The sequence below is a fragment of the Hyperolius riggenbachi genome, chromosome 1 (genome assembly GCF_040937935.1).
Source record: "Hyperolius riggenbachi isolate aHypRig1 chromosome 1, aHypRig1.pri, whole genome shotgun sequence".
Taxonomy (NCBI): Eukaryota; Metazoa; Chordata; class Amphibia; order Anura; family Hyperoliidae; genus Hyperolius; species Hyperolius riggenbachi.
Window position 1 is genome coordinate 339,131,974 of NC_090646.1, and position 24,366 is coordinate 339,156,339.

The window sequence follows — 24,366 nt, forward strand, 5'->3', positions numbered from 1 at the left end:
CTCAGTATAGGTATGTAGGTGCCATCAGTATAGGTAGCCAAGCATAGGTGCCCTTAGTATAGAAAGTCAGGTGTAGGAAACCCCATCATAGTAAGTCAGGTGTAGGTGCACCCAGTAGAATGTGCAGGCAGCCGCGGATCACTCACCAGCTCAGTGGGTTTCATCGCCCGCTCTGTCTCCCTCTCCACTTCTGCGCTCTGCCTCTGCTCCGTGTTTACTGTATAGTTCGAGCAGGGCTACAACAAAATATCCTCCAATGTCCACATATGTGGATGTCGGCAGCTATTTTCATATAGAGAAACTAGCCAAGTAGAGTCTGAGCAGAGAAGCTTAGAAGGGAGACAGAGCGGGGGGACCACACATACCCGAGGCTGCCACAGCTCGGGAAACCCTGGCTTGTCTGATAAAATCACCGGAGGTTCTCAGTTCAAATGATTGCAACTGCTGTGTGTGTGTTTTTTTTTATTACAAACCTGTCATCTACAGTGAAATAACAGACATTCAGATCAGTCTGCCAATATTCGACAAAAAAGGTTTGTTTTGATATATTATTTACCCAGTTTTGAAATGGTTTAGTCCTGCTGACGTGCTGCATATGGATAAAGCATTTCAGCAAAGAATAAACCAGATAACAGTTCAAGAACTTGACAAGGATTTGAGTTTAAGTTTTGAGTGGTCCACAGTGAGCTTGTAACAACCTAGATATGTATGATTCATAACATATACACCCTTTCGCAGATCCTTATTTTCTAACAAATATCCCTCATGACAAACATTGACATACTACCAACTGGCATATCACAGACAACGATAACCTACTAAGATCAATGCACAGACCTTAAAGAGAATCTGTACTGTCCGATTTGTACAATAAAAAAAATACCAATTAAGTCACTGTGATCTCCTGGACCCCTCTTTGCCGTTTCTGTCGCTCCCCGTTGCAATCCTGGCTTTTAATCGCCAGCTTTAGGCAGGGTTTACAAACAAAAAACATGGCTGCTAACCAGGAAGTGATGTATGTATGTATGTATTATATATATATATATATATATATATATATATATATATATATATATATATATATATATATATATATATATATATATTGTTACAGTATACTACAAGTTTTTATTACACAGTGAATTATCTGCACTCCTGTCAGGGTTTCACTCAGTTTCTCAGCATGACAAGCTGAAACTGAGAGCAGAGACCTGCCTGTGAGAGATAAAGCACACACACAGAGCCTGCAGGGGGCGTGCAGAGAGCATGCATAACTTCTCCCTATCACAGCAGAGCAGTGCATTTCTCTCTATGTCGACAAAGCCTGACAAAGGAAAGAAGATAAGATACATTACAGAGACAGTGCAACTAGAAAAGGCTGCAGTAATCCAGACCACATTAGAACAGGTATAGGAACTTATAGGATAGAAGAAATAAGGCTGAAAATGTTGTTTCTTAAACATATCCTCTTACTACTTCTAAGTAAGATGCTTTTAGCCATGCAAACAGGTCATCAGCATGAAGAAACTGTTGCAGCGAGATGAGCCATACCTTTATCGACCACAACATTATACTTCGTCTCTCTACAGCAAATTCCAACAGAGAGCAGTCCTTGTTTCATATCTAAAAGGTACAAATTAAATAAGTTATGTAAAGCAGTAGAATGCTAAATGTTATTAAACCTAGTTTAAATTACTGGAAATGACTGAATGTGTAGCTATAACGCCTATACTTTTTATTGGTATTTTGAAAGAAATACGTGCACTATGAGTGAAACTGAACATTTGTACAATACATTAACATGTTCAATATTTGTAGAAGATAATTACAAGTAGTGATGATAAACTGTGTCTCATCTTAGGAAAAAAAGTTAACCGACAATGTTAGCCAGCATGTAACATATAGCCAAGATAACAAATGTAACAAACATGATAAACGTAATGTCAAAGCATGATAGCTTAGTATAAAAGTGTCAAGATATCAAAGCATCAAAGCATTCAAAACATCACACATTAATATCATATGGTGATATAATGTAATATTTTTGTATTCAGTTTTACTTTTCCTATATTTCTGAAGGGGGTGGGGGTAATTAGAAAGGATTTGCTGTATGAATGCCTAGCTGTATTAGAAAGTTTTATTTGGGTGTATTTATATACTTTTCCCTATTTCTTGCGTACCATTCCAGTGTTAGTGTGTGATTACACATTGGTAGTAATGAATGTTGTAAAGGTGCCTCTGGTTTTCCCCAATCTGCAAAGATTAAGTGTTTTGCAGTACATAGCAGATGTATCACTTTGGTTCTTCCATCATTGGAGATAAAGTTAGCGTGTATTAGAAATATGGCCAAAGCTGGGGTTAAGAGTAGATGATAGCCTATGTGTGAAATAATGATTTCCACATAGTTCCAAAAGGATTTAAGTTGCGAACAGTTCCATAAGATATGTATCAAGTAACCTTTTTTTTTGGTTACACCTCCAGCATTTATGGTCATTTTATGGAGAAAATGTTGCTAATTTGTAAGGCATGTACTACCTGTTTAGGAACATTTTTGGTGTGTTTTCCAATGAAGAACACATTTTGTTTTGTTAGTAATTGGGACGCTCTTTGGAATTATATATTGATAGTTGTAGTTGTGTATTCCAATAATCTATATGTTTACTTAACTCTATTGTTCCATACACATTGCTCCCTCTCTGCGCCATACACATTGCTCCCTCTCTGCTATCGTCTCCCCTTCTCTCTAGCCATGAACTATTCCTATTTCTCTGCTCAAACTACCCCTCCCTCTGCTCTCACTAAACCTAACTTTCATACACACAAGTCTCACCCCCACATCTCTCTGCTCTGCCTACTACTACTACTCCTGGCTTCTGGGGACATATCACCAAACCCAGGGCCCACTCCTAGACCTCACACTACTCAGACTACAACTCATTCCACCAATAACAAACCCCACCACCTCCCCTCCCAGAACACCTACAACCTTATTGATATCCCCCTTCTTCCTAGCTCTCCCCTCCCCATATCTGGGGCTCTATGGAACTCCCGCTCAGTCTGTAATAAACTGGCCTTCATTCATGACATGTTTATCTCCAACACTTTCACCTTTCTGGGGCTCACTGAAACATGGCTAACTCCATCAGACACGGTGTCTCCAGCTGCTCTAACACATGGTGGACTAAAATTTAGTCATGCCCCTAGACCTGGCCATAAACAGGGAGGCGGGGTTGGGATCCTCCTCTCTGAACACTGCTCCTTTAAGCCACTCACCCCACTGCCCGCACTCTCACTCTCATCCTTTGAAGTTCATGCTGTCCATCTCTACTCTCCATACCACATTCAGATTGCTGTTATCTACCGCCCGTCCGGTCCAGCCTCTACTTTCATTGATCACTTTTCAGCATGGCTTCTCCAGTTCTTCTCCACTGATATACCCTCTATCATCATTGGAGATTTTAATATACCCATTGACACTAACTGCCCTACTGCCACCAAACTGCACTCTCTCACCTCCTCGTTTGACCTCGCCCAATGGTCCTCCACTTCCACCCACAAAGACGGCCACACTCTCGACCTTGTCTTTACCCGCCTCTGCTCTATTTCAAGCTTCCATAACACTCCACTTCCCCTCTCAGACCACAACCTTCTTACCTTCTCAATCAATTCTTCTCTACCATCAACTCCTCCAACACTACACCATCCGGTCACGCGCAGGAACTACCGCAACCTGGATCTGAATACCCTGACTGAAACCTTGCAACCTCTAAGTACTCTGTCATCTTACACTGACCCAGAGGCAGCATCCAGTTACTTATTTAGTGTAGTCTCCTCTGCCATGAATTCTGCTGCCCCACTCACCACCACCCGCCCCCGCCAAACTAGCAAGCATCCCTGGCTCACTGAACAAATCAAACAGCTGAAAAGGCGCTCCAGGGTGTCAGAAAGGTGCTGGAGAAAGAGCCCTGCTATAGAGGACTTCCACCACTACAAACAAACTATGCAGGAGCTCAGGGATGCCCTCACCTCTGCTAAGCAGTCTTATTTCTCCTCGCTGATTTCCTCACAGTCCCACAACCCAAAACAATTGTTCAACACCTTTAACTCCCTACTTCGTCCCCCACCTCCTCCCCCCACCACATGTCTGTCAGCTGACTTTGCATCATACTTTACAAGCAAGATTGATGCAATACGTAATAGCTTCAACACGCAACCACTTTTACCAGCTCAACCATCACCTATAGATTCCTTCTGTCCGCCTGCATCCTCGCCCACTAACTGCCTTCCCCCCGATCCACAAGACCACTCTCCCACTCTAATATCTTTTTACCACACTCACTGAACAGTGTCTTTCCTCACTACACTCCAAAGCTCATCTCACTACCTGTGCCCTGGACCCCATTCCCTCCCATCTAATCCCCCAGCTTTCCTCCTCCCTTAATCCCGCTCTAACAACCCTATTCAATCTTTCTATCTCCACTGGCACTTCTCCTTCCTTATTCAAACAAGCTATTATCACACCACTTATCAAAAAACCCTCTCTTGATCCAGCTTCTCTATCCAATTACCGGCCTGTCTCACTCCTCCCCTTTGCTTCTAAACTGCTGGAACGTCACATCCATTCAGAATTGTCTGCCTTTCTCTCTACCAATTCCTTACTTGACCGCTTTCAATCTGGATTCCACACACACCATTTCACTGAAACTGTCCTCACAAAAGTTGCTAATGACCTACTGGTAGCTAAATCCAAAGGCCAGTTCTCCATTCTAATACTCCTTGACCTTTCCTCTGCCTTTGACACGGTTGATCATGCTCTGCTTCTGCAGACACTGTCTTCTTTAGGAATCAAGGGACAAGCACATCCCTGGATCTCCTCTTATCTCTCTGGACGCTCTTACACTGTGTCCTTCTCTAACACCAATTCCTCCCCACGCCCACTGTCTGTTGGTGTTCGTCAAGGCTCTGTTCTTGGGCCACTTCTTTTCTCAGTCTACACCCATGGCCTAGGACAACTAATTAACTCTTTTGGCTTTCAGTATCACCTCTATGCGGATGACACCCAAATCTATCTCTCAGCTCCTGATCTGGCATCACTACTATCTAGAGTCCCCGACTGTCTACGTGCCGTTTCTGCATTTATGTCCTCCCGCTTCCTCAAACTTAACATGAGTAAAACGGAAATTGTGATTTTTCCACCATCGCTATCTACACCTCCACCAATTGCAACCATAACGGTAGACAACACCCCAATAACCTCAACCACTAAGGCCCGCTGCTTGGAGGTTATACTCGACTCAGAGCTCTCCTTTAAACCTCACATTGCCTCATTAACCACCACCTGCTATTTCCAGCTCAAAAATATATTCCGTATCCGTCCCTTCCTCACACAAGAGGCCACCAAGATGCTTGTACATGCCTTAATCATCTCCCGCCTAGACTACTGCAACACCCTGCTCTGTGGGCTACCACAAAAAAGGCTAGCACCTCTCCAATCCCTTCTAAATTCAGCGGCCCGCCTCATTCACCTCTCCACACGCTCTTCCGATGCAGCCCCACTATGCCGTTCTCTCCGCTGGTTACCTATTGCCCAGAGGATCCAGGTCAAACTCCTGACTCTAACATACAAAGCCCACCTTGAGTTGTGCCCTCCATACATCACTAATCTCAAGATATTGTCCCTCCCGCAACCTCCGCTCCTCCCAAGAAATTCTCCTGGCCTCTAAGCTGATCACATCCTCTCATGCTCGCATCCAAGACTTTACACGAGCATCATCTCTTATCTGGAACTCTCTTCCACAGCCTGTACGTCATGCTCCAAACCTGGACATCTTCAAACGCACTCTTAAAACACACCTTTTCAGACAAGCTTATAACATTCTATAGCCCTTATTTACTTATTTGACACAATGTAATCAGAGGCAAAGGGTCACTGCCTCATCCATCTTTCACCCCCTTACCTAATGTGTCCCCCACTACCCACTAGATTGTAAGCTCGCAAGGGCAGGGTACTCCTCCTAATGTTTACTGTTTTTGTCACAATATTTGCGCTGCTTGGAACTCTGTTTTACAATTTGTTAGTATATCTATGTTCCCCTTGTCCTCTTATTGTGCTTTGTAAAGCGCTTCGGAATATGTTGGCGCTATATAAATAAAAAATAATAATAAATAATAATATTAATCAGTAGGGTGAGTATATCACATAGAAATGCCTTTTTAGCAGTATGGTAGAGGTTAAGTAGTTGAATATATCTCTAGCTAGCCATAGATGTTTTAGCATTCCTTTTTTCCCACAGGGTGCAGATTTGGAAGTATAAGAGGAATGATGTCTGAGGAATTTTTAGGTTTTTTGGTTAAAGCTTCGAAAGTGGGCAGTAGTTCTCCTGTAAAGATTTTGTTTACTAGTTTGACTCCAGCTTTGAGCCATGGGGACAATGATATTAAATCTAACTAGCTATAACTCAACCACAAGCAGAGATTGGCAAAGTGCACATGTGGAAATTAACAGAGCATCCTTGCAACAGACTGTGTATTGTAGAATAACACTGTACAGCGAGGAAAATTGAATTTAACCAAGAGCTATAAACCCAAGCAGAGATACACCTATCTGTGGGGAATGGTCTGTACATTAGGTTGCATAGCATAACATATACAGTTACCTAAAAAAAACCTCTGGAATAAAAATGATTGACTCGAGTATAAGCTGAGGTAGGAAATGCAGCTGATTTGAAAAGACAGATGCAAGGAAAACCAGAGCAAATCTGGTGTGTTTACCCAGAGCAACCAATCAACTTTCAGCAGTGGACAATGCAATGTTCTACCCAAGCACTTCTAGCTGGGCGTTGCACCCGGCTGTCATCAGCTCCTCTCCCCCCTCCTATCAGGGCTGGTCCCACAAAGACAAAAACCTGAATCATGCAATTCAGACTTCCAACTCTACGGGGCAGCAGCGCTGTACACTGATACAGCAGATGTTCTTCCTCACACTTAAAGGGAAGGTCCAGGCAAGCAAAAAAAAAAAAAAAAGTTTCACTTACCTGCGGCTTCTACCAGCCCCATGCAGCCATCCTGTGTCCTCGTAGTCACTCACTGCTGCTCCAGTCCCACGCTGGCAGCTAGTTTAGTTTTTGCCGACCTCGGAGGTCGGGGGCCGCATTGCGTACATTTTTACGCATTCCCGTTAGTGCAGGAACATTAACACATACATTTTTACGCATTAGCAGTGCGTAAAAATTTACGCGTTGCACCACTAACGCATAAAAATGTATGTGTTGATGTTCCTGCACTAGCAGGAATGCGTAAAAATGTACGCAATGCGACCCCCGACGTCGGCAAAAACTAAACTAGCTGCCAGTGGGGGACTGGAGCAGCAGTGAGTGACTACAAGGGCACAGGATGGCTGCATGGGGCTGGTAGAAGCCCCAGGTAAGTGAAACTTTTTTTTTTTTTTTCCTGGACCTTCCCTTTAAGCGTCTGGTTCTCCTCCCACATACATTTTTGTTGTGGCTATTTCATCAGGGGCTGGGGTGGGGGGTCGGGTGTTCTTAGGCACTAAGGGGTGTGGGTGTGTGTGGGTTGGGTGGACAAACTTCAGCCATTCCACGGCCTAAAGTGTCTCTGAGATGGTGAGGTCTGAAGAGGCTTCTGTGGTGTTCCAACAAGTTTCAGCAGCAGGGGCTACGCAAGCAGAAAGGATGGGAAAGGGGTGGGCGAGAGGAGGCAGTCCCCGACTGGCTGCCTTGAAGAAGATGCCACAGTGTGAGAGCGCCGTAGGCTTGCTGTAGTCCCCAATTGCTCAGAAGGGTGGAAATGGACCCTGGAAGCCATAGCAACACCTTATAACCTGTGCAACTAGTTCAGGGCAACTTAACTGCTGCTGCCATGACAGAACCAGGTAGAGAACACAGACACCAAGTTGCAGTGCCTATATTTACTTTTGTTCCTGTCAAAAGTAGACCTGAAACAATTCTGAACTTTGAATAGTCTCAGAGAGATCTCTACTAAAATGCTGAAGATTATTGCAAACATACAAGTACAAGGCCTTTGAACACCATATATACTTGTACTTTTTATCTGGGTGTTATTCTGTGTTTACTACAAAAGACATTGCAGGGAGATTCTACTAAAATTAATGCTAGGTACACACAATGCAATTTTCTGACAAATTTACTGTCAAATGGATTATTTCCGACAGGTCAGATCCGATTTCCGATCACTTCTATGGAAAATCAGAAATCAGATCAAACCTGTTGGAAATTATCGATCTGTCAGAAAATTGCATTGAGTGTACCTAGCATAAGATTGTGGCCATACTAACTCACCCTGGAAAAAGACAACCGGACCTCCTGGGTAACCCTGTGGAGGAGGCACATCCCTTTGTGTCTGGTTTAGAATAGCGGACAATATCTGTTCCAGTGATCTTGACCCATACTATACAAACAGAAAAAGAAAAAAGAGCTTAGACAAGCAAATTGCAAATAAATAAACAGAAACAGAAGTAACAGTAAAAACTATATGAACATTTTGCATTCAGCCTGATCACTGTGAAGAGTGAAATGAAAAATGGCCTATGTAAACAGTTGTGAGCATTAGAAATTACACTGGTTTATTTCCAAACCATTGTAGGACTAGCATGAATCGGAAAGCTTGAGTTTCTAATTTCTGGATTCCGCAGTCAGAACGCTATATCTACTATTTCAATAAAGGAATTCATTCACAATGAAACACCACAACTTCAGCAGCCAATCTCATTTCTTTATGATGGAGTATGGCTTATTGGTCAGCATAGAAACAAATTGGGGTACTCGCTACATGTAATACCATTTACCTTGTTAACATAACAAATATTCTACTCTCAGAAGTGCAAGCTACACTTACCTTGTTCTCAAAGTTGTACTTGCTGAGATCTCGTGATTCTGTGGCTCTCCGATCCCCATGAGTAAGGGCACCCTGATTAAGTTAACATATAGGGTTAAAGTGATATATTCATAAGAATGGAACAATTTGTTTTTATAAAGTACGATGATTATATTTACAAGGCTCTCCAGTCTCTTAGCGACAATAGAAGCAAACCTCCTCTCCCCGGCAAGTTCTGAGATGAGGAAGACGTACTCTGGAGCAGAAACCTGATTAGAGCGGTGGGTGCGACCTGTAGGAAAAGGATTATCATAATTGTGTAAGTATATAGTGTTCTTTTACATAGTGCTTTTAAATAGTGTATATAGTCATGTCACTGTCCCTCAGATGAGCTCGCAATCTAATCCCTACCGCAGTACGGCATTATGTTATGTTTCTTACAGCAGAGTAAGGCCAATGGGTGGAAGGATTAACCACTTCACCACTGAGGGGTTTTACCCCCTGACCACCAGAGCAATTTTCACCTTTCAGCGCTCCTTCCACTCATTCGTCTATAACTTTATTATTATTTATCGCAATGAAATGAACTATATCTTGTTTTTTCCGCCACCAATTAGGCTTTCTTTAAGTGGGACATTATGCCAAGAATTATTTTTTTCTAAATGTGTTTTAATGGGAAAATAGGAAAAATGTGGGAAAAAAATTAATTATTTTTCAGTTTTCGGCCATTAGTTTTTAAATAATGCATGCTACTGTAATTAAAACCTATGAAATGTATTTGCCCTTTTGTCCCGGTTATAAAACCGTTGAAATTATGCCCCTATCACAATGTTTGGCGCCAATATTTTATTTGGAAATAAAGGTGCATTTTTTTCAGTTTTGCGTCCATCCCTAATTACAAGCCCATAGTTTATAAAGTAACAGTGTTGTACCCTCCTGATATAAATATTTAAAAAGTTCAGTCCCTAAGGTAACTATTTATGTATTTTTTTTATTGTACATTTTTTAATTTTTTTTTAATTACAAAGAAAAAAAAATTGGGAGTGTGGGAGATAATGAGTTAATTTTTTGTGTAAAAGTAATTTATTTGTATGGGAAAAATGCTTAGGGTGTAGTTTTACTATTTGGCCACAAGATGGCCACAGTAACTTTTTGTTTTAATGCGACCTCCAAGCGTCCTTCCAGAAGCTTGGAGGAAGTACTTGGAGGCTGGGTAAGATCACAATGAACGCGCTGCCCATCGGAGAGCAGCGGATCATTGCAGGGCTTAGATCAACGAACGGGAATGGATTTTCCCGTTCATTGATCTCCGGGCGAGCGGGCGGCGGCGTGTTCACTAGCGGCGGGCGGCGTGTTTACAAGCGGGAGCGCGGGCAGCGGCGGGATTGCGCAAAGTACGGATTTCTCCGTCCCTGGGGGTTAAAGGATGGAAAAAGGGACGGAGAAATTCGTATGCGTGGGGGTAAAGTGGTTAAATGATGTTAAAAAAAAACAAAAAAAACAACAACATGAAAAACACTATTCTTCTGCAACTAACCAAAGTTTACAGAACTCACCAAACTGCTGAATGGCTCGGTCTGCACTCCATGGCAATTCCAGTGTCATGTGTACACGGCGACGTTGATTTGGTACCCGCCGGTCAGCTTGTAGTGAAATACCTGAACTTGATGCTTCAGAAATAATGGCCACCAGCTTCATGTGTAAACAAACAAATACAAATTAATGAATAAATACATAAACTAACATTTGAGGTTTAAAGAAGATATTCAAAGCCCAGTACCAGGCACAAATCTTTCCCTAATCTCATGTAGACATTCAGTGGCAGAGCTTGTTTTCAATTCTACATAAGGTCCTTGGCTGGCTGGTATAATTAGTTCACCTTTAAAGGGATACTGAGCAGCTTTAAAAAAAAAAAAAAACACAGTTTTTACTTACCTGGGGCTTCCTCCATGACGGTCGACGTGAGAGTGCATGAGCATGCACGATTCAGAGAACCACGCATGCACAGAACTCTCACGCCATTGTCATGATGGCGCGATGACGCGTAACGTGCGCAGCAGGGACTAGTACTGGTGACTTCAGGTGGAAGTTGCCAATTAACGGAACCGCTAGCGGGACCAGGAGAGGAGCCAGGAGGACGCCGGGGACCTCGCGGCCTATGATGGGCTGAAGTAAACCCCAGGTAAGTACAAATTGTGTTTTTTAAAGCTGCTCAGTATCCCTTTAAGCGTCAGTAATGAGCCCCTCTCCAACCATTTCTGCATTACAAAAACTTACATTACAGTAGGCTACAATAAACTCGAAGTACAGTCTATGGTAACTCCCTTGAAGACCAAAAGCATGATGATGCGGATCCAATTGGTAATAGCAGTCACCAGCAAAGTCTGCCTTTACAGTACACCTGAAATAAGAGGGACATGGAAGTAACACATTTATATTTTAAACAATGCAAATCGCCTGGCTGTCCGATTCAGACACTACAGCAGCCCAACAGATTAGCAGGACTGATAGGCAACTGGTATTGTTTAAACAGAAATAAATATGGTAGCCACCACATTCTTCTCAGTTCAGGTGCCCTTTAAAGTAAAACTCCACTCTCACCGAAATAAAACGATCAGTGCCAGACAAAATGTATTTTTAAATTTAATGTTAATACAAAGCATTTTACATTTTACTTTGAAGTTAGCTGAACTGACTGAAGCTGAAATTGCAATACTCTGTGGAGTAGACTGCCAGGACGCTGCCCATTTTGCTGCATAAGTAAATAGCTGCACAGAGTAGGAACAGGAGATTGTTGCCCTTCAGCAGTTAACAAAATAACAAAAGTATACATGCCCACATTACTGTCTTTATTAGGAAACACGTGAAATAACTTTGCTTACACACATTTTACATGCTTACATTCTCTGGCATTCCCAAGTTTGAGGCAGGGAACACACTTGTCTTTCAGTTTTCTGCGTGCTTTTTCCTGCATACTTTTTCTGCACACAATGGGGTGGTGCACACCGAGCGGCTTTTTGGGCGTTTTCAGATCCGCTTGCGGCTGCGGATCTGCTTGGTCAATGTATCTCAATGGGGTGGTGCACACCAGAGCGGCAGGCGTTTTGCAGAAACGAAAAATGCCTGGGTGAGGCATTTTTTGGATTTCGGATGCGTTTCTGCCTCAATGTTAAGTATAGGAAAAACGCAAACCGCTCTGAAAAACGGCACTTCAGAGCGGTTTTGCAGGCGTTTTTGTTACAGAAGCTGTTCAGTAACAGCTTTACTGTAACAATATATGAAATCTACTATACTGAAATCCGCTGCAGCAATCCGCAAAACGCTAGCAAAACGCCTCATAAAAATAAAAAAAAGCGTTTAAAAATCTGCTAGCATTTTGCAGATCTGCTAGCGGGTTTTGGTGTGCACCAGCCCAAAGTGTGTTTCTATGCAGGAAAACGCACGTTTTTTCACAGCAGCTGATGTAATTGATAGAGAAAACTGACAAAATGTGCAGAATCAGGATGCAGAATGTCAGTTTTTTTTCTGCGCACGAACAAAATATTAAGTGTGGACTAGCCCATTGATTAACATGAGTTCTCAGTTTTTCTGTGCAGAAAACACGCACGAAAACATTCAAGTGTGTTCTCTGCCTCAATAATCTTCAGCCAGGCTGCTTTAGGTCATGTGACTAAATGTCACACACACACACAATCTGTGTTTGGATTGGCCTTAAAGAGACACTGAAGCGGAAAAAAAATATGATATAGTGAATTGGTTGTGTACTATGAATAATTACTAGAAGATTAGCAGCAAAGAAAATATTCTCATACTTTTATTTTCAGGTATATAGTGTTTTTTCTAACATTGCATCATTCTATAATATGTGCAGATTACACAACACTCAGCATTCAAAATGAGTCTTTCAGAGCAGTCTGTGAAGTAATGACCTCTCCTCTAGCAGAGAAAAAGTAAACAGTTCACTTACAGTTGAGATAATAAAAGTCAGATAACAGCCCTCTCCATGACTTAAGGCCCATACACACGTCGGATTTTTCTGAACGACAGGTCGTTTGAACGTCCCGTCGTTCGCACGCGGAATCAGACGTGTGTACGGACTATCGTTCGCGTGATAAGACTGAGTTTGAGCGATCCGCCGGGCAGATCGCTCAAACTCAGTCTTATCACGCGAACGATAGTCCGTACACACGTCTGATTCCGCGTGCGAACGACTGAACGACGGGACGTTCAAACGACCCGTCGTTCAGAAAAATCCGACGTGTGTATGGGCCTTAAGACTTAGTCGGAGAGTTAATGGCTTGTTTGCATAGAGATAACTGGAGTTTCTTAACTCTTCCTGTACTGGAAACAATTAGACTGATGTATCTGATCTTAATGTTTTATTTCTTAGCTGTACTACACATACAAATCATAATATCATAATTTTTTTTTCGCTTCAGTGTCTCTTTAAGACACCTGATTAGGTATGATAAAGATGAGCTCACCTTGCTTCCATTCATAAATCTTTCCTTTTCTCTTAAATTAACATTATCGATTGATAAATTTTGCTCAGCTCGAGATTCAAATCCTAAAGACCCATCACTGCGACGCACAACGCGGCCTTTACGGCCAGTCATCTAAAAAATAGAAGTTCTCATGACTACTCGGAAGACTGAAGTGTGCAGAAGACTTTTACACAACATAATCAACATACCTCAGCCACCTTATCTGGACCCCCAAACTGATCTATAAGCATATCCAACGTGTTAAGTGGCAGCTCCTTGCCCAATTCTTCTACTTTGGCTAAAAGATCCATCTTCATTTGCTCCACCTGCTCTGGACCTATGTAAAAAATAAACAAGGACATATTGTGAGTTATATAATCCACATTTGCCCACAATTGGAAAGCAAGGGTTTAACATTTAACAAGTCAGTCTCTCTTTCTGATTCACTCCTTTAAACAGGTGAAAAATATCTAACACTCTGGGCGCCAACTGCGGTCAATCAAATGATCAAAAGCCATACGCTAACTGCATTATCTTGACTGCAAGAAAGGTTTGTAGAACTTTCAATGAGAGCGAGTCAATTATCAACTCTAGCTTCAAGCAACAATACCAAGTAACAGAACAATATGGAAGGCACTCCCTTATGAGGGATTTTCCATGTAATCTTTCAGCTCAGGACAAAGGAGGTTACTAATTATGTCCATCTCTCTACAGAGCACATCCCATACAACAGGAGGAATAGCAGGCACCTTCAGTCTGAGCATTTCAGAGAGGAGGCAGTTTCAGAGAAAAGCAGGGGTCATGTTAAAATCAGAAATGATAGAAAATTCAAGACTTTACACAGCTGCCGGATGTGTTGTGGGTCGACTACCTATAAAGTTGAATTCTAGAAATGTTGGAATTCAGTTTTAATTTGGACAACAAAAAACAAGGACTCACAAGAGTATATCAGGACAGCATGACAGTACATACCACTATAGCAATTTCAGTATTTAAAGGAAGACCCATTTCAGAAGTGTTCCTTATAATGCCATGACATATTTGGCAGTGCACTGTCATCATCTGGATGGTCGCTGTGTATTGTTAGCAAATAATGCTCATTTATTTACGCTTTGGTTTCAAGTGGAAGTATCGTCCCAATGATTTATGTTACCCCCTGGTTTAAAGTGGTAGTAGTAACCCATTGGTTTGTTTTTTGACTTTAAAGCAAATCTGAAGTGAAAATAAACTTCTGAGATAATGAAAAAAAAATTTCATACTGTTTTCCAGTACATGAAAAGTTAGAAAACATGAGTTTTTATCTATGCAAAAGAGCTTCTCCGAGCTATTCGAACTCCGCCCTGTTTTTGTAAAAGCTTAAACAGCCAAGAAACAGTGGGGTTCATTCTCTAAACAGTGGTATTATTACCGTGCTTACATAGCACACGACAATATTACCCTAACTTCCACCGACAACTACTGCGATTTAATTGATTAGTGTGACCCGCTGCACTTGAGTAGCATGACTGTTGCTACAGTGTTACTAACCTTAGTAAAGCGCATTACCGTAGCAATGCTCGCACTACTTAAGTACTGCGGGTCACGCTATTCATGTAATGGCACGGAAGTTAGGGTAATATTCCTGTGAGCACAGTAATATTACCGCTGTTGAGAGACAGCTTGAGAAAGTAAAGTTCAAAGGGTCATTAGCTCTGTGCTATGATACAACTCGTTAACGTCTTACCACGGTCAGGTATTGTTAGCCCATTTAAAGTATGTTCTACAAAGATTACATCATCACTATCCTGTACAGATTCAGGAGAAGAGTTGAAGTCACTATCCAGCACTCCTTCAGAGTCTGAGCTGCTTTCTTCACTTATACGGAATAATCCAGCAAGTTCGCCACGACATAACTTCCCACCGCGTGGTTTTCCTCGTCCTTCAAAATAGAAGACAATACCATAAAAATAAGACAAGCACCTCTATTTAGAAAAGAAAAAAAATTAAATAATTAGACCATTCTAGAAATCAGAAGACATTACAGCATTACAGAGCATTGTATCTGGAAAAGGGGAAGATCATATTAATAAAAAGAGTATAGAACGTAACTGCTACTGGAGATGAAAAAGTGAATAAATCATACGTACTTTTCCTTTTCAGAATGCTTTTATCCCGTTTCCTCTTACATGAAGGAAAGTGCTTCAAGATTAGCGACCTAAACACACCCCTGAAAAAAATACAATGTTTTGTAAATGATCCTGTTCAGCTTCCCAGCATACAGGTAACTACAGACAAGGGAAAAGTCAGCCAGCTAAATGGGAAGAGATTCCATATTTGTAGGCAGTATGGGCAATGGTCATCTGGGAAAAAGTGCAAAAGCTTCCTCAGAGTATCAGCATCACTAGTGCTTCCAGGTGGCTGTAGCAGTGAAGGGAACATTCAGCCAACAAATTTCCCAGGCAACAGTCAAATTATATTTGTGCATGTAACTTCTTCCCGCTCTCTGGGGTCACCTTACTACATTATTCTTCACAGATCTCACTGTGAAGGTCAGCGATAGACATTTTAGTACTAACAGTCACTTTGTATCAGACTATACAAACATTACTTAATAGTACAGTACATACTGGGCCTAATGTCTCCAGTGGGGATTTCAAGGAGGATGTGCTGGATTAATTAAAAATTGTCTGATGTTAAATGTTTAGGATTTGACACCTGCATCAAAACAGATTACAATCGGGGTTGGTGGAAAGTTAAGTGAACCATTGGGTGCACCCACAGCAAAAGAATGTTTGAGGGCCCATTCACACAAAGTAGCAAAACAGTAGAGTTTAGCGCTACCATTTTGCGCGGGTGATTTTACCGCGATTAGTGCTGTAAAATCACTGTACACTCTCGCGATTCAGAGCGATCAGCGCTTTTATAAGCACTGCATCGCTGCAAAAATGCTGCAGGGAATACGCTTTGCGATTGCCGCTAATCGTGAAACCCCCGCGGCAGTGAGATCACGGTCATAGGTTAACATTCCTCTTCGGCCATTAGTGGGAATCACCCGCTAATCACCTAAGTGAGGACGTGCCCATACAATAAATACAGGATGGCAATTTTTTTTTAAAGGAACACTATCAAGAAAAATCGTAAAATATAAAATACATACATATAAAATGTAGGTTTCTCCCAGAGTAAGATACATAATAAATTACTTCTTTCCTAGGTCCCTGTCATTTAAAGTAAGCAGTAAAAATCTGACTGATTTAGGGCTAGGCCATCTCCTTTATTTATTTACAAAAGTACTAACTGAATGGCAGCCACAAGAACTGCCCAAATAGTGTACAAATGAGTAGAGAGGCTGCCTTGCATAGATCCTTTCTAGGGATTGTTTTTTTGTTGTTGAAAAAACATAAAAGAAAATGCTGAGAATCCCCCATGTGGAGGAGGACTGGTCCAAAAACGGTCAGATCTCACAGCTCTTCACTACCCACTTTAAGTGACAACAGCATTATAAAATGTAATTTATGGTGCATTTTACTTTGTGAGAAATCTATACTTTATATGTATGTATTTTAAATTTTAGAATTCTTTGTAATAGTGGTCCTCTAATAAAGTTCTCACAGTGGCAGCCTGCATGAGGCTTTAATCACATAACAGCTATTTTGCTAACCTTTCTGCAACCCCTGCTCTGTTACAGTATGGAGGCATCTGTAACGCCTCCAGTCCAGGTTTGCTGGATCACTTGATATCCCTACTGGAGATGCCTAGAGATCCAGAATCAAAACTTCTTGCGTTTACTGATGGCTAACCAGGTACAATACTCTACTGATGCTTTAGTAAATCAGACACATACTCTCTACAATGAAGGCATTGTATCAGCACAATCAAAATCTCACACAACACTGGACACATATCATTACACTCACTCTGCAGCTGACACAAAGTGGTCAAGGTGACCATCATTTTCATCCATCACTTCTCGGGTGCGAGCTTCTCCAGTAGACTGTAAACCAATGACAACACACTGTTGAGAAAGAAACAGTGATTAGTGGCATGGATAGGAATAGTCACAACCTACATGACTTAACATAGCAGCTTTTCGATTGATGCAAATTAGGCCAGAAAGCACTGATGGTCAACGAGATGCAAATAATTCTGTCCCACATCTGAATGTAAATTGGGGAAAACAAAATCAGTAGTAAGGGCTCTTTCACACTAGGGGCGTTTTCAGCCTCTTTTCAAGTGCAGGCGATTTTTAAAATCTCCTACAAAATGCTTGTAAAATGAATCTCTATAAAAAGGTTCATATCAGCGCGGTTCGTGCGCTGTGCGTTCAGCAAAGTGGTGCCTGGACCATTTTTGGGGCAATTTTGCCTCAATGGAAGGTATAGGAAAAACGCAAACGCTCACAAAATCACTTTTCTCTTTCTCTTTTCCAGGTCAAGGAGTTCACTTCCTGACTTGCATCAGGGAGTGAATTAAGAAAAACACCCGGGAAAAGCGCTTTTATTTCACAAAAACGGAACGCTCACCCAAGCACCGGAAATAAAAAAAAAATTGCGACAAAAAGAAAAGCCGAACGCTAACACGAGCGGAATACAATGTGAACAAGCCCTAAGAGCATTTGCTTGGATCAGTTTTAAGTTGCAAACAATTTGCATGGAAGTCAGAATTCTGGGCATGTCACTGACTTTCTAATTATCACTATTGCTTACATTTAATGACTTCTGCCATATTAGTCCTTTGGATTCTTACCCCCAACTCCTCGACATCTTCGTTGGTTTCCTAAAAAGCTAGTGGCAAAAATAAGCTTCTTCCACGAAGGTCATTTGTGGAAAGGTGTGCACAACAGATTGTCGTGAGGAATTCTCGCTTTTCTGGTTATATACAGGTGGGATGTGGAACGGTCATTATAAAGTTTGGCAATGTCAGCAGCCTAAAGCTCCGTACACATTGGGGGATCTCTGTTGCCTGGCAGAGATTGGTTCTCGATCCCTTGCCAACAGTGTAGTGCCGATGCTGTACAGAATCATCAACAGCCTCCGGACTAGTGACTTGTCTGTTGCTATGGAGGGGGACGAACGAGCACGCATGATGGAGCAGATTCCAGTGTGGAGAAGATCGGCCAGTGCTGAGGTATCACTAAAGATCAGGCATGCCAGATCTTTAGCAGATGTCGGACGGCCGACGTACACACACAACACAAAAGTCATTGTCTACCATGGCAGAGTTCTAATCAGCATGTGTATGTAGCTTAAGCAGCACGGTGGTGTAGTGGTTAGCACTCTCGCGTTGTAAAGCTAGGTACCCGATTCGAATCCCAGCCAAGACACTATCTGCAAGGCGTTTGTATGATCTCCCCGTGTCTGCTTGGGTTTCCCTGGACACTACGGTTTCCTCCGACACCCCAAAAAACATACGGATAAGTTAATTGCTCCCCCCCCCCAAAAAAAATGTCCCAAAACCACGATTCATACACTACACGATACATATATATGACTATGGTAGGGATTAGATTGTGAGCCCCTCTGAGGGACAGTTAAGTGACAAGACTCCGTACAGCGCTGCAGATGTCAGTGCTATATAAATACTAACTAATAATAATCTATCATAGCACAAAGGAGGCATAATTAACTTTACCCTATTTATATGCTGCTGCAGTCTCATGCAAGCTTCTTTAAAGCCATTTACTAGTTTACGAATCCCAATGCTTTATAGTTATATCTTCTGGGGCAGCTTTAATGGCCCATACTCACGAGGGACTTTTGTCGCCTCAACACGCGACGCGCGCGTGTTGCGGCGACAGGTCGCCCGTGAGTATGGGCCGTCGCACACGCGCGCACCCCGAACTGTCGCCCGCCGCTCATGTCGCCATGCGATTGAAACTTTCAATCGCATGGCGACAGTCGCCGCTGCCCCCCCGCCGCAACTGTCGCTAGTCCGCGTGAGTACGCGGACTAGCGACAGCAACCTCCATGTAGGTACATGGAGCTTCCGGCGGGGGGAGGAGGAACGTCAGCGACAGCTTCCGCCTTGCCGCTGGTCCCTCTTCCGCGTGTGTACGCGGAGGGACCTGGCGAGAAGCTGTCGCCGGCCTGTCGCCCACACGCTCACGTGTACTGGCGACAGGCCACATTTCTCGCCCGTGAGTATGGGCCATAAAGCAGGCTGGTAACCATAAAAGTCAAATTTCAACAGCAATTGGTCTTAGTGTATTAAAGAGGAGCTGCCAGCTATACTATTTCAAAAAATCCCAACACATATATAAGTAGATAAATACTTGCTCTACGAACATAACGTATGTATTGCACTGTCCACGTTTTGATTTCTATGAATTTTATGTAGTAAATAAAGAGAATTCTGTTTCAGGCATTTGCCATCTTAATTTCCTCTGAATGAAGCCAATATTGATGTCATTTCCTCCCTTACTCTGGGAGGAGGGCGTCCAATGCAAACACAGACAGACAGTCTTCAGACACTCCCACCCAGCTCTACAATAGAAAGTGCATTGTCATTGTATGACTCTGTAGCTTGAGAAGCAAGATAAATATTGGCCAATCAGAGAGAAACAGAAGTGTGGAAGGGGAAAACAGAAGGGAAAGAGGCTTCAGCCGATTAGGCTGCATTGGTTAAGTTTGAGGGGATACTAAAGAAGCAAAAAAAAAACAAAAGAGAACCCAGCATGCCCTGCAACTTCCTTTGTGTTGCAGATGTACAAAATAAGAGCCAGGGAAACTCTGGAAAGATGTTTTACGGAGAAGAAAAATAAGAGTGTTTTTTATCTTTTGGATTGCCTGATTAGCATCCTTATTACTTGTTTACCAGATAAAAATAAAGATTTAATTTTATGCACGACAGTTACGCTTTAAATGATAAAGATGCTAATCCTGCATTCAAAACTTTCACATTTTTTCTGCTATTCTGGTTTGGCATTTTCACATACCTTAGGAGCACTGGCCCTTCAATTGCCTTTGCATGCATCTGCAAGCTGGGGGATCTTTTTATGTATTAAAATATTACTAATATTACTTTATTTCCCCCTCCTTCTAATGACATAAGACAGTGCACGTCCTAGTATAGACCTTAGTATCAGTGTCTGAAGACTCTGGGGGAGGGCAGGTAACGAATACACAATTAGCAAGAGAAGGAAAAAAAAATTAGAGAGTGAGAGAGGAAATGATGTCAGGATTAGCTTCATTCAAAGCTAAGCAAGATGGAAGCTATCTAGAATAGGATTCTCTGCTTTTCCTTTATAAAATTCACAGGAATCATAATCTGACCAGTGCAATATATCTGTTATGAACTAGTATTTATCTACTTATATATGTGTTTTTTATTTTTAGGTTAGCATGGGTGTCACTTTTTCTTTAAAGTGTAGATGGTCATGAGATAATTATTTCACCAGAATGAGATTTAAAAAAACCCAGCGCAAGACCAGAGCAAGTTGCACACAATCCCCTCTTTATTGCATCCTCAGCAAGACAGACAAGACAATACAGTGTAGATGACCGAAGATGCAATAAAGAGGTGATTACGAGCATCTTGCAGTGCTCTGGTGCCCAGATCATTCTCTCGTTCTGATGGAATACTGGTGGTATACAGCCACATACCTGGGCCCCTCGGCGGTCTTCATCTAGTGCAGTCCCCTTTACACTAATTCTACTTTGCTAATAATGTCAAATGGCTGCAAATTGTATGTTAATTTTACACAGCTTAGCATTATTAGCCACTGCATTACGCTTGGTCCAAATTCAAGCTGCAAATATTTGCATAGCATTACCATAACATTTCTGACAACTAGATATTATTAGCATTAATGTGTGCAAATGTTCTGTGATATGTCTGGTGCATTCCCCTATGCATATACTAAGAACTGACATGTGCAGTAATGTCTGCTCTCCCGGAAAGCTCTATAAAGGAGGAAAGCCACATACAAGATATCACAGATAATTTGCAGTAAAACTTGATTTGAGGATGACATGTATTTTCAAAATCTACTTCCTCCATAAGCTCCCGCTTGAAAAAAAAAAAGCAAGTACTTCCTTAAATTACACAATAGGTGTTATGAAATACTAAGAAAAAGAAGGTGGGGGGAGGGGGTATTTTCTATACTAGTATTCAAAAAGACAAACATATATTTAACTTTGTTAAATATATTTTCTACATCTTCTTTGCTTCCAGAATTCCATAAAAAAAGTTTAAAAGCTAAAGACCAATAATAAGCTCTTAAAGAGACTCTGTAACAAATTTTTCAGCCTTAGTTCTTCCTATGCCTGTTCTAATCTGCTCTGGCTTACTGCAGTCTTTCCTAACTGCACTGTCTCTGTAATAAATCAATGTATCTTTCCTCTGTCCTGTTTGTCGGGCTAAGGATTGATTGTGTGGAATGTGCAGGGCTGCTTGTGATTGGTAGAAGCGATACACACCCTCTGCAGGCCCCCTGCACAGTGTGAATGACTCACACACTATGCTTAGCTGAGCCTATTAGAAGCTGGTTAGTTTGTTTGTAAGCACTGCCTAAAACTGTTAACCACCCTGGCGTTCTGATTAAATCGCCAGGGTGGCTGCGGGAGGGTTTTTTTTAAATAAAAAAAAAACTATTTCATGCAGCCAACTGAAAGTTGGCTGCATGAAAGCCCACTAGAGGGCGCTCCGGAGGCGATCTTCCGATCGCCTCCGGCGCCCAGAATAAACAAGGAAGGCCGCAATGAGCGGCCTTCCTTGTTTTGCTTATATCGTCGCCATAGCGACGAGCAGAGTGACGTCATCGACGTCCTGACGTCAGCCGCCTCCGATCCAGCCCTTAGCGCTGGCCGGAACTTTTTGTTCCGGCTGCGCAGGGCTCAGGCGGCTAGGGGGGCCCTCTTTCGCCGCTGCTCGCGGCGAATCGCCGCAGAGCGGCGGCGATCAGGCAGCACACGCGGCTGGCAAAGTGCCGGCTGCGTGTGCTGCTTTTTATTTGACAAAAATCGGCCCAGCAGGGCCTGAGCGGCAGCCTCTGGCGGTGTTGGACGAGCTGAGCTCGTCCAGACCGCTCAGCAGGTTAATTACAAGCCAGGATTGCAGCAGAGAGTGGCAGAAACAGCACAGAGGGGCACAGGAGAAAATAATGAATAGAATGGTATGCTTTTTATTGTAAGAATATTAGAGTACAGATTCTCTTTAAAGCACATAATCAACATACTAATAATGTATGGCATTCACATGAATAATTGTTTTGTTGTTGTTAGTTTTTGCTACCTATCCAGTTTCCCTCTGCATACCAAAGCTCTGGCATCACTTGGAAAGTTCTGTGGTGTACAGCAAGGCTATGGTATTAAACAACACATGATCCTCTAAAAGCAAAACCCCAAAAGGACTAATCACATGCTGCAGTTAGCTATAACCTCACCTGATCAGTGTGAAAGTCTAAAACTATGCCAGAAGGTAAACAGCATATTAAAAAATCTCAACTCTCCAATATTATTTTGCTTGAATATTATTAGTCAAGCAAAGGTTTAACATGAGAAGTACAAATGTGTTTCTAAATAATGTACTAATCCAGTGCAGTGGTGTTACACAAATTATCATTTACTTGATGGACAAATGTCTTTTTTTCAGCTGAACTATGTAACTAGTACAGGGAGAGCTTAAAGGACAACCGAGTAGACATGCGTATGTACAGTGTCAAGCACACAAATGACTATGCTGTGTTCCTTTTTTTCCTTCTATGCCTGAAAAAACATAAAAATCAGGTATGGAAGGAAGTTTCTGTCCGGGTCAGACTATAGTATAACCCTCTCTGATATTGAACAACAGCCATAAAACACTTTCCTGTCAGTAAATGGCTTTGGAGAGCAGGAAAAAGATAAGAAAGGTCAGTAGTTCATAGATTTGAGCTCTAGCATGCTTCAATGAAGGTGTCACTGAGCAGAGACAATGAAACAGTAAAAACTAGATTTTAATATAAACTAAAACTGTGGGATATCTAAAAAAAAAAAGTCATTTTTAGGAGAAGGATGATAGATACTATTGTTCATCTCATCAGTTTATTTTCACCTTGGATGTCCTTTAAAGTTCAAGAGGTCCTTTGGCAATTCAATAGAGTTCTTGCAAAATTCTTGAGCTGAAAGGATTACTTAAACTGGATCCGAGGTGAACTTTTACTCATTGCACAATTGTGTTCCTTTCCTGTTGTTTATAGGGCATTCCTCAAGCCAAATACTTTTTTGTTTTTGTTTTAATGTTCTAATTCCCTATAAACTAAACAAGTCACGCCCACAGGTTTTCAGAGAGCCTTGGCAGTAGCAAGGGCTCATGGGAGCTCAGTCTGGGCAAGAGGAGGGGGAGGTGTTACTAGCCATTGATTTTAGAGGCAGAGGGGAGGAGGGAGGAGGAAGGGGGTTAGGTTTTTTTCACAGAAGATGCAGATAAGCTTGCCTGTTTGTAATGTTTACAAACAATATGGCTGTTGTCACTGTATCACAGGAAGAAATAATTATATTCTATTGAAGCTGTTTGCAGATAGATGTGCTGTGTAAACTATCTAAACTTTAAATAAGATATATAGACAAGTTACTTGTTATAGTTAGTTTTTCATCTCGGATCCGCTTTAATGAACTCCAGGATTTTAAAATATAGGTACATATGGACAGTACTCATGTCCTTTTTGTTCAGGACTGCACAAAATACAGCTCAAGCAGGAGCTAAAGTAGGTACCAACCAAATGAGGTCATCAGAATTCTGTGAAAGTAATGCAGCAGTGCTCCTGAACCATAAACAGTCAATTTGAAAGGTCTTCCCAGTGCAGACAGAGCAACCGAATAGGGCCTGGTTGATTCTAGCGGCTGCCTCCTGTGCTAGCAAGGCAAATTAAAAAAAACATCTTAGATTGCAGGAGCACTGCTGCATAAAATTAACTCTTCTAGAACCGTGTCTTTCCTAGCTCTTGGTCTCCTTGGATCGCCTCACTATCTGCAGCAGGACTCAATTTTACAATCACTAGGCTGTAATTTAATTTATGAGTGCTAATAGTTAGATGTACAACAACAATAGCTGTAATGAGCATAGACATGATTGG

The 24,366-nt window shown here is 41.9% G+C and overlaps 1 protein-coding gene across 6 annotated transcripts in view; it reads right to left on the reverse strand.

Moving 5' to 3' along the window:
* SBNO2 (strawberry notch homolog 2) overlaps positions 1 to 24,366 on the reverse strand; it is a 199,278-nt gene that overhangs the window by 29,814 nt on the left and 145,098 nt on the right. For all 6 annotated transcript variants that reach the window (XM_068233982.1, XM_068233981.1, XM_068233980.1 and 3 more), the window contains 10 exons: positions 17,234 to 17,331; positions 15,464 to 15,543; positions 15,061 to 15,255; positions 13,547 to 13,674; positions 13,338 to 13,469; positions 10,410 to 10,545; positions 9,033 to 9,145; positions 8,875 to 8,946; positions 8,319 to 8,427; positions 1,552 to 1,623 (listed from right to left, as the gene is read on the reverse strand). In XM_068233982.1, the coding sequence (XP_068090083.1) occupies positions 1,552 to 1,623; positions 8,319 to 8,427; positions 8,875 to 8,946; positions 9,033 to 9,145; positions 10,410 to 10,545; positions 13,338 to 13,469; positions 13,547 to 13,674; positions 15,061 to 15,255; positions 15,464 to 15,543; positions 17,234 to 17,331 (1,135 nt within the window). The remainder of the gene's footprint in view (positions 1 to 1,551; positions 1,624 to 8,318; positions 8,428 to 8,874; positions 8,947 to 9,032; positions 9,146 to 10,409; positions 10,546 to 13,337; positions 13,470 to 13,546; positions 13,675 to 15,060; positions 15,256 to 15,463; positions 15,544 to 17,233; positions 17,332 to 24,366) is intronic.